The sequence below is a fragment of the Gadus morhua genome, chromosome 3 (genome assembly GCF_902167405.1).
Source record: "Gadus morhua chromosome 3, gadMor3.0, whole genome shotgun sequence".
NCBI classification, from domain to species: Eukaryota; Metazoa; Chordata; class Actinopteri; order Gadiformes; family Gadidae; genus Gadus; species Gadus morhua.
Window position 1 is genome coordinate 20,457,607 of NC_044050.1, and position 14,825 is coordinate 20,472,431.

The window sequence follows — 14,825 nt, forward strand, 5'->3', positions numbered from 1 at the left end:
TTGGGGAAGGCAATGTTGGAGCACCCCACCTCGGCTCCACACACACGCACACACTCCTCAGGGTCCACACAGCCCACGGTGTCTGCAGCACGGAGACAAAGACACAAGGAAGTTATTCCATATAATTTGTTAGGATACCAATTTTAATCCATGATTTAATGGTAAGTCATTATATAATAATTACAACTTTTGTATTAGATAGTTTACACACTACTATACAACAACTACACACACGCACGCGCACACAGACACACACACACACACACACACACACACACACACACACACACACACACACACACACACACACATGCACACACATGATCGTCACAGTCATAATCGTTGAGCAACAGTAATTCCATAATAATAGGATAATAGCTGCAATCCATGACATTTTGTTAAAGAAAGTAATTCCATATAATTAGTTGGGATACACATTTAAATCCATGCTTTTCTTTACAGTAAGTCATTATATATTTATTATAACTTTTATGTAAGTTAGTAACAAAGGACATTCATTCTCATTCAGGTCTGATGAGCGGAATGGGAGGAGTGTTCACTTTCTCACAATACCGGACACTCCGCCTTTAAACTCGCAAGCGGGCTTCCGTTGCCGAATTCCAGGATCACGCATTGCCTGCCAGACATTACTGCCAGCGCTGTCTGGACGTTTTTTGGTCGGATCCGGGCAAAAAAACAACTCAGACTTTCGAAAAACAACAGAATGGATTTCGGTGATAAGGTCGATGGAGTACTAACTAGGAAGACCGCTTTTTACTGAATGGACCGGACTGGTCGGTCGGCAGAAAGACCGGTCTGAGCTTTCCGTTTTAATTAGAAACTCAACCCAAAAAAGTAGGACGTCAGCACTAAAGTTTTACTGGGTCACGGGAATGGGCTTATTGGACGCCCGTTACTTCCCTAAAAAGTAAGTTCCTCTATCCTCTGACTCACAAAGACAGACCGAGAAGCACCCGGCGTTTGTGTTAGTCACGATCCACGTCCCGGAGCAATACCTGAGGCGCCCCGCGGCTGGCTGTCAGGTGATAGGTGTGGCGCTGGGTGGGACCGCTTTGTTCTGCCCTTACCTGCGGACGCGTGCTCGTGTGTGTGCACGTTGTTTTCTTGCTGAGAACTTCTTGCAGGAGTCTCCGCTGTAACAGACACCGACTGTCCCACAAAGGCAGCGTTAACGCGGGGTGAGAAGAAGGATCGGGGGGAATCGCCCGGCCAGGAACAAAAACTCGCCATGTGGAATAATTTGACGTGAATCTACATCAATAACCTGGATTAATGGCAGCCGATAAAGGTTTTATCCCGGTGTTTATTGTACATTTATTGACATTGGGTCACGGATAGATATTATCAACTGTGAATTGAACCGCTCGGGCGCTCGGTTGTCATGGCGTTGTCACAGGTCCAGTGTCTGGACAACCAGAACGTCAACTCACGCGTCAGCGAGAGCAAGCCGGAGTTCTTCTACAGCGAGGACCAGAGACTGGCGCTGGAAGCCCTCATCTCCTCGGGCCGGGATGGTTTTATGGACTCCGTCCACGAGAAGGGCATCCGGGAGTTCCTCTCAGAGCCGGAGCTCGAATGGCTCGCGCGCACAGCCGAGGCCTACCGTCCCGGGTTCGAACATCCCCTGCAAAAGGCCGAGGTGGCCGCCGGACCTGGGAACCTCACTCCGGGGTCCGTGGACGACGCGCTATCTCTGCAGTACTGGCCGGACCTGTCCGAGGCCTCGGTGGCCGAGCTGGATCTGGGCTGGCCCGATTCGATCAACTACCGTGGGATCACGCGCGTGGCCGTGCACACGCAACCCCCGATCGAGGGACACACGCACATCAAGGAGGTGGTGCGCAAAACGATTGCAGCGGCCTCGAAGGTAGGCACGCTGCACGCGCAACAAGTCAGATATGATAACAATATTGTTATGCAATTAAAAGTGTGAAGTTAAGCGTCCTGACCTCATCTTACATTAATATCCCTAGTTATTGTTGGCTATTACTCACATCATCATCAACTATTAAAAGTATTGGTCAATTGTGGCAATTTTATTTTTGAACTGTGCAGAAATCTTCTACCAGTCTTCTAATGTAATTGTAATATTCCCATTCATGTGCCGTCCAAGGTTTATTCCAGACCTTTCGAGTTGACAAGTAGCTATTTACTTTGGGGGGGGGGGGGGGGTAGGTACATTGAAAGGGTATCCCTGCTATTCCTGTTTAACGTCCTCAATAGGTCTAAATGCAGACCAACAGTACGCAAGGTTCAAACAAAACCTGCTTTCGTTTGTTCCCTGATAAAAGCACTCTGCGAGCCAACACCAGCCAGAGAGTCCATGAAAAGCGTCCTTTTATACGAGAAAGAAACATGACCACGTCTTATCACCTCAGATCGGTGTTATGTGCCCTCCCTTCATTCTAACCAAGAGGAACCAACAATGGAACAGGCACATTGTAGCACCTACAATGCATCTCCTGTAGCTAGGCTCCACTCACTGACCAACCAGAAGCTTCCGGCTCCTTTGCTGCTCGACATGCAGGCCAGAGGGCCAGGGGTGTTTAATGAGTGTCCCTCCGTCACCCTGGGCACACAGCCTTCCCTTAACACCCTTCTTCCCCCCCTCTCCCCCCCCCCCCCCCTCCACTCTCTTGTCTCAGCGGCCCACAAAGCACACTGCTGTTCACAGCAGTGTGTCGTATTTTTGACAGAACAGTTATTCATGGTGCACCATGCATAATTGTCTTGAAGACCAGTCATTTGTCAGACTTAGATTCCAGTGGTTATAATACAGTTGAATTCAACTTCAGCTATGAAGCTGAACTATGTCAGAACTTGTACAGTTGAATTGAAGTGATTGATTGGTACAGTACTGCATCGATAGCTAAATCGCTGATACAGGTTATTGTCACGGTCTGGTAGGGCTGCTTGATTATTGAAAAATTCTTAATCACCATTATTTTGGTCAATCTTGAAATCAAGATTATTGAAACGATTATTTTTGGAGGTTGAAAAAATGATGTGTTTATCCAGCATGTCTCTCTCAAAAACATTTTTGTAACAAGAGAACAATGGAGGAGAGACCTTTGAGTGAAAGTTTAAAGGAGATTCCTAGGGAATGGAGAAGTGTAGGGACAGATGTGTTGCAATGAACAACTTGTCTAACGTCTGGCCTGAGGTAATTTAATTCATTAAACAACATCTTAGAACCACATCAACTTCCAATCAAGTTGCGTGCTACGCTTTCTTTCTGCTTAACTCTACCTCTCAAATGGATCACTGATTCAGATTTAATTGTATTGTTGGAAGTCCATCCACCAACTCATGACATGCGCCCGAAAGACCAGCAGTAGCAACAGCAGTTGCAATTTTCCTGATATGCTATGTGCTTGTGTGTGTGTTTGCGTTTCTATGTGTGTGTCCAGGTGATTGCTGTGGTGATGGATGCGTTCACAGACGTGGATATCTTCCGGGACATGTTGGACGCCAGCTTCAAGCGTAAAATCCCTGTTTACATCATCCTCGACCACGCAGCCGTCCCCAGTTTCCTGGCCATGTGCAGCCGAGCTGATATGCATCGCGGGCACCTAAAGGTACACACGCACACACACACACACACACACACACACACACACACACACACACACACACACACACACACACACACACACGCGCCTGTACATACACACACACACACACACACACACACACACACACACATGCATGTACACACACACACACACACACACACACACACACACACACACACACACACACACACACACACACACACACACACACACACACACACACACACACACACACACGCGCCTGTACACACACACACACGCGCCTGTACACACACACACACACACACACACACACACACACACACACACACACACACACACACACACACACACACACACAAACACGCACAGGCCTGTACACCCACACTAAATACAGCTGTTATGTTCCAGTGTGATTATAGATAAATGAGAGTAAGGACTGCCCAGTTTTGAAAAACACAGCCATAATATTGTTCCCTCCACCTTCTCTCTGGAAAAAAGCTGATTTTCTACTTGCAGATCAAAGAGGCTGGTTAAGTGGGTAAAAATAACTGCAGTTCTATCCCAAAGCAATGCAATTTGTAATTTCCAGCGAAAAGTAAGCCAGAGGGCTGACTCCTGTGGATCCCTCCATTTTTCAGTTTACATCTTCATTAAATGTATATTTAGCCGGCGCTTTCACCAAAAGCGACTTACAATAAGTACACTTGTCAGAAGAATCTGTCAGTACAGGAAGGATGTTCATAGAACGAGTGTCAAGCACCTACAATTGCTAAGTTAACTCATTCCCCGTATTCAACCACCAGTGCCGGTACGTACAAACATACAATACGTGCGTACAATAAGTGCCAGGACGTACAGGCATACAATACGTGCGTAACAGAGGTGTTTTTAGGAGAGTAAGGGAGGCGGTGGGGGGGTAAGGAGGGAGGCAGTGCAGAGTCCTCCTCATGTACGTGAAGTGAACCTTCCAGTAACAACCCCTATCATCTGGTTCACAGTGAAGTTAAGTGGATTAAGGCCCACATAAGGTCGTTGATTGTTTACAACGTAGAAAATTAGACATTACCGCATCAACATGCTCCCACACGTTCACAGACACACACACACACATGAAATGGGACAGAGATTTCCGTTTAATCTCTTTCAAATTGAGGGAAATAACTTTTCCCCCACGCAATAATGCAGCTTATACACCACACCTTGATCACAGGGCATAAGACAAATACCACAGGGTGTGTCGGGCCCACATAAGCACACACAGGTCGTCAACGTGTTAAAGCCTGCGTGATCGCTCAACAGGGGGGGTGTTGTAGCAGCTGGGTTGTTGACAAAGAAGCGTATTCATTCTCCTAATTTAGGATTCACACTTTTTATTGACATTAACAGAAACTCCTTTCTTTCTGCATCCATGTCCGGTGTGTCTGTGTCTTTGTATGTGTGTTTGCGTCTTTGTGTGTCTGTGTGTGTGTGTTTGCGCGCGGGTGTTTGTTTGTGTGTGTGTGCGTCTGTGTGTTTGTGTGTGTGTGTTCGTATGTGTGTTTGTGTCTGTGTGTGTATGTGTGTGTGTATGTGTGTGTGTGTGTGTGTGTGTGTGTGTGTGTGTGTGTTCGTATTTGTGTCTCTGTGTTCACGTGTGTGTCTTTGCAGAACCTGCGCGTGCGTTGCTGTGGCGGCGTGGAGTTCCACACCCGCGTGGCCCAGAAGGTGTGCGGCTCTCTGAACCAGCGTTTCCTCCTGGTGGACGGGGACAGAGCCATCTCGGGCTCCTACAGGTGGGTACATCCAGTCCGGCTGCCTGGGTACCGTCCAGCACGGCCCTCTTGTTTGTTTTGTACGATTTAAGTGCAGGAGGAATTCCTATCGGTTGATATCCAGTTCCAGTTATTGGTTTATTAAAAGACGCCTTGTTGTGAAACCCTGCTGTCATTTACTATAAATCCTTCCCTCCCACCTACTTTCCTTTTATATTCACTTTCCTTTCTGAAAGCCAACCGCAAAAGATCCTTAAAACAAGTTCTATATGTTAATGATATAGTAGAACCGAGCTGCGGCACACTTTTATAAATAATTGACTGGCCTTATTTGTTGCCTCTTCTACGACGATGCAAGATTGATGCAGTCGACTGTGACTTCATCAAGCCTAATGTAATGTATATTCTTATCGCTCTTTAAAGTTGAATGTGTAAAACGATACAGAACGAGCGCTTCTGGGCACGACACCTTTCCTTCATCGCACAACCAGGCCAACAAGTCCTTCAAAGGTTGGAAGGAGAATTGACCTATAACTTAGAATTGAGCACGGGGGGAATGCATGTCGTTACAAGAGAACAATGGAGGAGAGACCTTTGAGTGAAAGTTTAAAGGAGATTCCTCGGTAATGGAGAAGTGTAGGGACAGATGCGGCTGCAATGAACAACTTGTCTAACGTCTGGGCCTGAGGTAATTTAATTCGTTAAACAACATCTTAGAACCACATCAACTTCCCATCAAGTTGCGTGCTACGCTTTCTTTCTGCTTAACTCTACCTCTCAATTGGATCACTGATTCAGATTCTTCAGTTAGTTACTTGTTACTTGTTAATTGTTATGTTGATTTCCCTGTTCAGCACTTTGTACTCCTGCTCAACAGTAAATACGCAGACATAACCAGTGCCGTATGTTGACATCCCTCTCTTGTTGTTGTTGTTGTTGTTGTTGTTGTTGTTGTCGTTTCCCCAAGCTACACATGGCTGTCCTCCCGACTGGACCGTAACCTCATCACCGTGATCACTGGCCAGGTGGTGGAGTCCTTTGACCAGCAGTTCCGCGACCTCTACCTGACCTCCAGGGGGGTCTCCCTCAGCAAGGTCCACTTCGGAGAGGAACCCGCCCCCGACCCGGTCCTCTACTCGGCCCCGGTGCCCGTCTCCGCCGCGGTGGCCCGCAAGCTCATCAACCCCAAGTACGCCCTGGTGACCGGCGGCAAGCACGCCAGCCCCGGCTCCTCCGACCAGAACTCCAGCAACAAGACGGCCTCCAAGAACCCCTTGGGGCTGATCATGCTGAAGGGGCGCATCAGGGAGGAGGTGGAGGCCCCCCCGCTGCACCCCGGACTGGCCCACCTGGAGAAGGCCTACATGATCAACTACCTGCCCACCTGGCCCGAGCCGGACCCGCCCCGCGACGTGATCGGCTTCATCAACATCCGGGACGACAAGCGGGCCCACCAGGTGCATCTGCAGCGGTCCGAGATGTTCGAGACCAGCCAGGCCATACGCTTCAGCTCGCCCTTCACCCCCAACCCCGAGCCCGAGCTGGCGGCCCCGGCCGTGCCCCGCACGGACCTGGGGCCCTTTCAGACTCATGACGTCCCCGCTGCCCCGACGGAGCCCGGCGTGCGGCCCGTGGCGGAGCCGACGCACGGCCCGCCCGACCCGGAGCCCGTCGATCAGATAGATGCCGTCGCGCCGCCCCCCGCGGACACCGTCCCGCCCCGGGGAAAGCCCCCGTCCAGGGACCCTTCGCCCCCGAGGGCATCGGAAGCCGAGGACCATTCAGACAGTTTGTCGTCGACAGAGGCCTCCGAACCGGCCGCGGAGGAGCCCACGGACGCCGCTGCGGTGACGCCCCCTGTCCCCAAACCGCGGACGCTGCAGCTGGTCATAGAGCAGCCCCACCCCTCGGCGCTGTCCAGCCAGCCCCAGATCAGCCTGGTGAGGAAGATCCACATACCGGAGATCAACGCGCAGCAGGCGGCGGACGAGTCGTCGGCGGGGGCCCGCGGCCGCCTCGTGTCCCACCGCGGGGAGAAGGACAGCGCCGACGGCAGCCAGGACAGCACCGAGGTGATGTGCGACGACCCGCCCGCCCACGAGAACCCCTCCAGCGTCTCCACCGCGTCGGAGGGGGAGGAGTTCTACGAGTGCAACCCGTCGGAGCCCGGCGACGGCCTGACCAACGGCGGCACCAGCGGGTCCGGCCACGGCGGTCGCCACGGCGACGGGCTCAACGTCATGGCCCGCTTCTCCCAGAGCATGCTGGACCTGCGTCCTCCCAGCAAGCAGGAGGACGGGCGCTCCCTGATTCAGCAGTCGCAGCTGCTCCGCAGGGGGTCGCAGCAGTCCCCCGGGAGACACATAGGGCAGGTGAGACGAGGCCGTCTGATCCGGGCGACGATGTCATTGATACGGGGAGGAGCGGGCGGTTGTGTCTCGTCTTGCTCTATTTGAGTTAGTTGTCTGGTAACGAGGTGAACATGAGTCATCCGCATGCGAGTGGTAAACATTATGATCGGATCGCAGGAAGGTGTAACTGTCTGTCTTTTCTAAACTGGTAATTGCGGTTCGGCTGCTTCTTGGAAATGGTGTAGGGGGTTTTCTTTCTGCCACAAACGGAGATGTGTACATACGTACATGCACGCACGCAGGCAGGCGGGCAGAAAGGCACATACGCATGCACGCACACACGCACAGACACACGCACATACACAAGCACACACACAAGCACACACACACACCTTCATCGTTTAAATCTTCATCCTAATCCTTCTCTTTCTTGTCTCGCACATACGCACATTAGTATTACGTATGTATGCGTGTATGCACACACGCATATCTACATGCATACATACATGTACACACAAATGCATACATACACACACACACATACCTGGATATAGGGCTCTGCTTATCATGCCAGGGAGGATGATGAAGATGAAGGGTAGCAACTTCAGATAGCCCGCAAGGATCGACGCACCCTTCACATGGCTCATGTTCTTTGCAGACAAGGATCGTTGCACAATCACCTACACACACACAAACAAACAAACACACCCCGTCATCCTTTAATCCCGCATCCTAATCCTTCTCTTCCTCATCTCCACACAGTTGTTCCAGTCCTCAAGGTCACCAGGTCGGGGGCCAAAGGTCATCGTGGCCAAACCAGGAAGCCACCACAGGCCGGGAAACTCCTCGACCCGTGTGATTGGAGGGCATCGTTACTGGCAGGGTCTAGGGCAGCAAATGCATGTGGACAGTGACCGCGCGCGAGCAAGCCGGTCGCCACGACGACACAGCCCCGGCTACAGGAAGGAAGGCAACGCCGGCTCAACGGCGCAGCCGACGCCTTCCAACCCCACGGGGATTCTGGGGGTTTCCTTCTCAAAGCTGGGACACCTGAAACACCTGAAGACGCGGGCCGGAGGGCTCCAGAAAAAGGCCTCTTATAGCTAGAGCGAGGTCCAGAAGGAAGCCTCTCATAGTTAGAGCAAGGGCCAGCTCCACGGGACAAAATTATATCGTCGCCGGGATCAACCTCGGATTGAATGTGAATGAATTTGACTTTAAGGACGCGCGGACTCAATCAATATTATTACATAGGAGGATCTTATCTGTCTCTGGGCGTGTGGTTGTAAGCATGCGATGCAAACGTGTCAATAGTTACTGAACCATGGCCGTGGTTGTTAACACAGAACCAGGAAACCTGTTTATTATTTGCTTGATGTTGATTGGTTACTGGAGCTATAGAGGCTGGGTTATTCAAACTGCCTCTGAACTCATGTTGTGTGTTGACTTGACGCGCGTCTAATCACATCGAGCTGGCAGAATGAAAAAAAAAAAACATGTTGACAGGGGGGAGGGGGACAAAGAGTGAACATACTGTACTGTAAATAAAAACATGCCATTGTTAAGTGTAGCTCTTCTTTGAAATCAAAAGATTAAAAAAAAAACACGCGCTGCATTTGTATGGACAACACAAATGCAAGTTCCCACATTGTTGTCCATTCTGAACCCTGTGTGTGTGTGTGTGTGTGTGTGTGTGTGTGTGTGTGTGTGTCTGCGTGTGTACCTGGTCCGTACACCAGTACCAGGTGGCTAGTATAGTGAGCCCCAGGGTCATGCCGGGCCAGGGCAGGTCCCCGGTGGTGGCGTCCCTGAACAGGTGCATGGCGTCCTCCCGGGGTAGGTGGCAGGTGCTGTTGGGGATGATCTTGCTGGGGATGGCCAGGCTGTACACCTTCTCCAGGTTACTGTAGCCCCCGATCTCGTTAAACGCTTTGGACGACACGCACACACACACACACGCACACATACACACAGTGTTCATTAGGAACATGTTTTCTTTGTGGCTCATTTGATTAGGGTGAACACTGAAAAATAAGGGTACATTAATGACAATTAATTAGCATTTGTTAACGCGTTTAAGTAATGCATTAATAAGCATTATTATATATCATTAGCATAGGGTAAGAGGTATGGCTAGGGTTAGTTAGTAAGGGTAAACCCCTAACCCTATTAAATAATGTATAAATTAATTCCTTGGTTCTCACAGTAACACCATTACTAAACAGCAACACCATTAATCAAATATTACTAGACTAGATTACCTTGCTGTTGATAAACTGTCAGTTAATACTAAACTGAAAAGAACTTTGATTAAAGTTGATTGAATTGAACTAACGCCCCCTTATTGTAAAGGGTTACACGTGATCTACTAGCTAAGGAGGATCCCAGGCTGGCCTACCAGTGATAGTGAGGATGATGGCTCCTACAAGCATGATCACTGTCTGCAGGGTGTCGGTGTAGATGACAGCCGCCAGTCCCCCTGAAGACACCACATGGGAGGAAGTGTGGAAAGGTACGCTGGAATATTACCTCCATCAAAATGATGTACATCAGAATTATTTACATGCACCTTGGATTCAGATTTGACATTTTGTGTAGGTGTGTGCGTTTGCAGCCATTTGTACTTGTGCCTCCACTTGTCCTTGTATCTATGTGGGATTAGACGTCTTTGTGTGTTTGTACGCATGTGTGTGTGCTAGTGTGCTTGCATGTGTGTGTGTGTATGTGTGTGCGTGTGTGATAACCCATGTGTGTTTGCAATGCATGCATGCTTATGTGCATTATTCCATGCATGTGTGTGTTTGTGTGTATGTACGAGTGTGTGTGTGTGTACCTGCGATAGTGTAGAGAGCCGTGACAACAAGCATGAGGATGGTAGAGAGGTAGAGGTTCCATCCCAGACACACCTGGACGAACAGAGCTCCAGAGTACAGGTCGGTCTGGAGACACACACACTCTCCGTCAGCCTCACAGGGACACAACAAACTAGGACCAAACGATAACCTTTATTCAAAGATAACTGGGGCTGTTGTTCCTCTGCACTAGAAAACATGACCAACAGATAAATCAATTACTAAAGTGGGACATTCCCGAGCTCCAGATTTGACAAAAAAGTTATTGCATTGCACCTGGAAAAAGGCCATGTGTGTGTGTGCGTGTATGTGCCTGTGTGTGTGTGTGTGTGTGTGTGTGTGTGTGTGTGTGTGTGTGTGTGTGTGTGTGTGTGTGTGTGTGTGTGTGTGTGTGTGTGTGTGTGTGTGTCTGTGTGTGTGTGTGTGTGTGCGTGTGTGTGTGTGTGTGTGTGTGTGTGAGTGAAGGGGTGTGTCGGTGTGTTAAGGATGTTAGGGTGGAGTTTTGATTGCAGCATGATAGAGGCCTACCTGAACAACAGGCCCTCACCAGATACAGGCTACAAGTGGGAGCGTGTAATCATTTTATACGTGGAGGCCTGGGGCTTGTGCACTGTCCAGTCACTAGAGGTCTGACTGAGAATCACAGCTTTTCCTTTTCAAGTGGAGGCTTGAAACACACATATTTATCTTATCGTTGGCGTTGGGTTCATATAAAGGACTGCCCTCTGGTGAAATGGCTACATGCTGAGGCCTGTTCCAACTGTGACACCTGTCAAGATTTGGCCCTGGTATTTCCATGGATGATGTATTATTAGGGGGCCTGATAGAAGTATAAATGTGTGTGTGTGTGTGTGTGTGTGTGTGTGTGTGTGTGTGTGTGTGTGTGTGTGTGTGTGTGTGTGTGTGTGTGTGTGTGTGTGTGTGTGTGTGTGTGTGTGTGTGTGTGTGTGTCTTACTAATATCCTGGTAAAAATGGACAATATTGACCCTGTGTGTAAGGGTTTGTGTGTGTGTGTGTGTGTGGGGGGGGGGGGTGTACCTGTGTGTGTGTGCGTGTGTGTGTGTGTGCGTGTGTGTGTTTGTTGGTGTCCTACTGATATCTTGGTGAAGATGGACAGCATTAAAGACAACACTGCCAGGTAGGTTCGGATCCTCTCTCCTCCAAAACGACGTCCCAGGTACTCTGGCATCGTTACAATCTGAACACACACATCAGCAATGTTTTGGGCCTTTCACAGGTTTACGTTTATGTCTGTGTTCATGACTTACCCCCCTAGTCAGTAAATTAGGACAAAAAGAATGATGAGAAATTCCACAATTGAGCTAAAGTAATGGCTACAGTTAAAGTGTTAGCTAAGTTATTTTGCTACATGTTAAGTGTATAAATATAGCAAACACTATATCAAGCACCCAGAGCGTGAGTATTTTATTGCAGCGTCAGCATTTAAAATAACCACATAACTGTGTGTGTGTGTGTGTGTGTGTGTGTGTGTGTGTGTGTGTGTGTGTGTGTGTGTGTGTGTGTGTGTGTGTGTGTGTGTGTGTTTTGTAGCACCCTGTTGTGGAATTTTCATGGTGTCTAACGAGAACTGTTTCTTGGCACGACAATGGACTTGATGATTATAACAGACTTGACGGGCACACACACGTACTCCACCCACACCCCTGGTATTTTGTACGTGTGTATGTACTGTATGTGTGTTTGCGTGTGTCCATCGGTACATATTCACATACATGTGCATTTAAAAATATATATTTCCAAAGAAAATGTGTGTGCGCTTGTTTGTGTATTGTGTGCTTACTAACCCCTGAGGCAACGTAGACGGGGACAAACACCCAGGCCAGAGCCAGTAATACATAGGTGGCCTGAAAGGATGAAAGGACACGAAAGGATTTCGTGAGATGAGGTACAACATGGATCTCAGGCTCGGACATATTTTGGTCAAACTGCTGCCACATCTGTTTCTAATGAATTCCTCAAGCATAGCTCTTCTACCACTGTAAACGGCAAGTGGCCTGAGCCAGAGCCTCTTCACAGAGAGCTGTGCTGCCCCCTGTTGGTAATCGTCGGCATTGCAACTTTGGTGAACGTCAAAGCTATAATAGGAATATGAGGAATTGTTTGTGTGCATACATGTATTAATTAATAAAAGCTTAGTCCAGATATCTAATGTATCTATATAGTTTGTGTTCATATACTCATGAGTCCATACTTACATTCCATTCAAAGCCTGCTACAGCAATGCCTCCAGCAGCTCCAGTACCAGCCAGGCCAATAAACAGACCCGAGCCTTCTGAACTAGCGAACAAGGATGCTCCGATCTACTCCCACGCATGCGCGCGCACGCGCGCGCATACACACACACACACACACACACACACACACACACACACACACACACACACACACACACACACACACACACACACACACACACACACACACACACACACACACACACACACACACACAGTCATATTCTGACAGAAAATCAACTATCTTAAGGTGTTAAACCACACAATATCCATCCATACACTATCAATACATTCTCATTCACGGCAAAGACCACTTAAGGACTTGCCACTTACTCCATACGCAATATCTACATCACCTCATTCTGGCCTAACACTGCCTTGACACAGATAGACTTGAGTAGACATCAAGACAGACAATAACCACTCACCGGCCACCATGCCATGTCCCGTCCTGCCAGGAAATATCCACTCAGGGTGTTCCTGCTCACCCTGCATGAAGACTAAGCATGGAACAGGATCACTTTCACCCTCTCAGAGACACACACACACACACACACACACACACACACACACACACACACACACACACACACACACACACACACACACACGCACACACGCACACACGCACACACACACACACACACACACACACACACACACACACACACACACACACACACACACTTACATGCAACTTACAGGTGAGACTGAGTCAAGTTAACAAAGAATATTACACAAGGTTAGTGCAATTTCCTTCAAGTCAAGTGCACAGTAGACAGCCGGGAAATAAAAGACGTGCATTGCCCATCACTTTCACACTGCCTCGTTGATGGAAAACATTCTCCCAGGAGTGTGTGTATACATGCACGCACATATTCATTACACTTACCCAGATGCCCACAGCGAGGTTCAGGAGGAAGTAGGTTGCAACGACGATGATGTCGGAGACACTGAACGACTGGGAATAGGCGTAGAAGTTGGTGGTGGAGTTCGACATCCTAATGTCCGCCACTGGTGCGATACGCGACCCTTTTTTTCTAAAATGAACCCAAACACTTCACACTCAGCCCACCCTTTCCTCCTACAAACATCTATCTGATTTTAAATCACCTGCTCCCTGTAGGCCCGCCTGCACCTGCACCTTGATTTAACCCTGCTGTCCCGGTGCCCTCCTCAGATCACTACTTGGCACAGATCGTCTGCTCTGGAAACAGATCCAAAAGCTTGTTTGGCACATGCCACTTAGCGTACTATGGAAAGCAAGCACTAGTCAACACGTACATCCGTCATCACCATTGGAAGTACACAGCATCCCTACACATAAGTCCAAAGTAAGTTGAATAAAGTTTGGATAAAAGCGTCTGCTAAATGCCCTAAATGTAAATGTAAATGTGAGTTACATAGGAAATCTCCCAAAAAAATTGGCCAGACTACACTGCGAGTACCTTCCGAACAGGACTGCCTCGTATACACTATGAGACTGTACAGAATGGTTAAGAGAAGGTGTGAGTTGAGTGTCCTTTGGTTGAATTGATGATTAAACACATCAGGCTAATGTGACATCCGCGACGCTGACACACACATTCTGCTAAGTGATAATGGAGTCTGTGTGTGTGTGTGTGTGTGTGTGTGTGTGTGTGTGTGTGTGTGTGTGTGTGTGTGTGTGTGTGTGTGTGTGTGTGTGTGTGTGTGTGTGTGTGTGTGTGTGTGTGTGTGATTGTGTTTGAAACTCCAAAAGCACTGCAGCAGATGCTGATGTGTCCCAGAGTCCACAGCCACGGGCCAAGAAACACGCGCTGTCCACAAATAGTTAATCATTGGTGTTGACATGTTAATAATCATTAGTGGCTGGACACACACACACAAAAACTGACATGAAGTCTTAACGTGGACAGGAAATGCACAGGAGATAAAACCCTTTTTTGAGATTAATTTAAGGGTTAAAAGTTATCTTAAGGTTAAAATTTATTTTCTTGACTTTTTATCAGATTCCGTTTCTCCAAAACTTCTCAATAAGTATACATTTTCATACTT

General features: G+C 48.6%; 2 protein-coding genes across 2 annotated transcripts in view; one reads left to right on the forward strand and one right to left on the reverse strand.

Moving 5' to 3' along the window:
* The window catches only part of slc5a10 (solute carrier family 5 member 10), a 23,603-nt gene extending 9,815 nt beyond the window's left edge, over nucleotides 1–13,788 (reverse strand). Inside the window, exons 1-10 of the mRNA XM_030351463.1 lie at nucleotides 13,681–13,788; nucleotides 13,217–13,288; nucleotides 12,750–12,854; nucleotides 12,339–12,398; nucleotides 11,627–11,731; nucleotides 10,514–10,619; nucleotides 10,079–10,159; nucleotides 9,404–9,609; nucleotides 8,225–8,360; nucleotides 1–82 (exon numbers count right to left, since the gene is read on the reverse strand). The exon at nucleotides 1–82 is cut by the window's left edge and continues 26 nt beyond it. Of these exons, the coding sequence (XP_030207323.1) occupies nucleotides 1–82; nucleotides 8,225–8,360; nucleotides 9,404–9,609; nucleotides 10,079–10,159; nucleotides 10,514–10,619; nucleotides 11,627–11,731; nucleotides 12,339–12,398; nucleotides 12,750–12,854; nucleotides 13,217–13,288; nucleotides 13,681–13,788 (1,061 nt within the window). The remainder of the gene's footprint in view (nucleotides 83–8,224; nucleotides 8,361–9,403; nucleotides 9,610–10,078; nucleotides 10,160–10,513; nucleotides 10,620–11,626; nucleotides 11,732–12,338; nucleotides 12,399–12,749; nucleotides 12,855–13,216; nucleotides 13,289–13,680) is intronic.
* Nucleotides 592–9,245, forward strand: fam83gb (family with sequence similarity 83 member Gb). Its single transcript, XM_030351462.1, has 5 exons — nucleotides 592–1,888; nucleotides 3,432–3,599; nucleotides 5,226–5,350; nucleotides 6,297–7,701; nucleotides 8,443–9,245. Exons 1-5 carry the CDS (start codon nucleotides 1,403–1,405, stop codon nucleotides 8,785–8,787), a joined length of 2,529 nt encoding a protein of 842 aa, XP_030207322.1. The 5' UTR covers nucleotides 592–1,402; the 3' UTR covers nucleotides 8,788–9,245.
* Nucleotides 13,789–14,825: the final 1,037 nt, after the last annotated feature.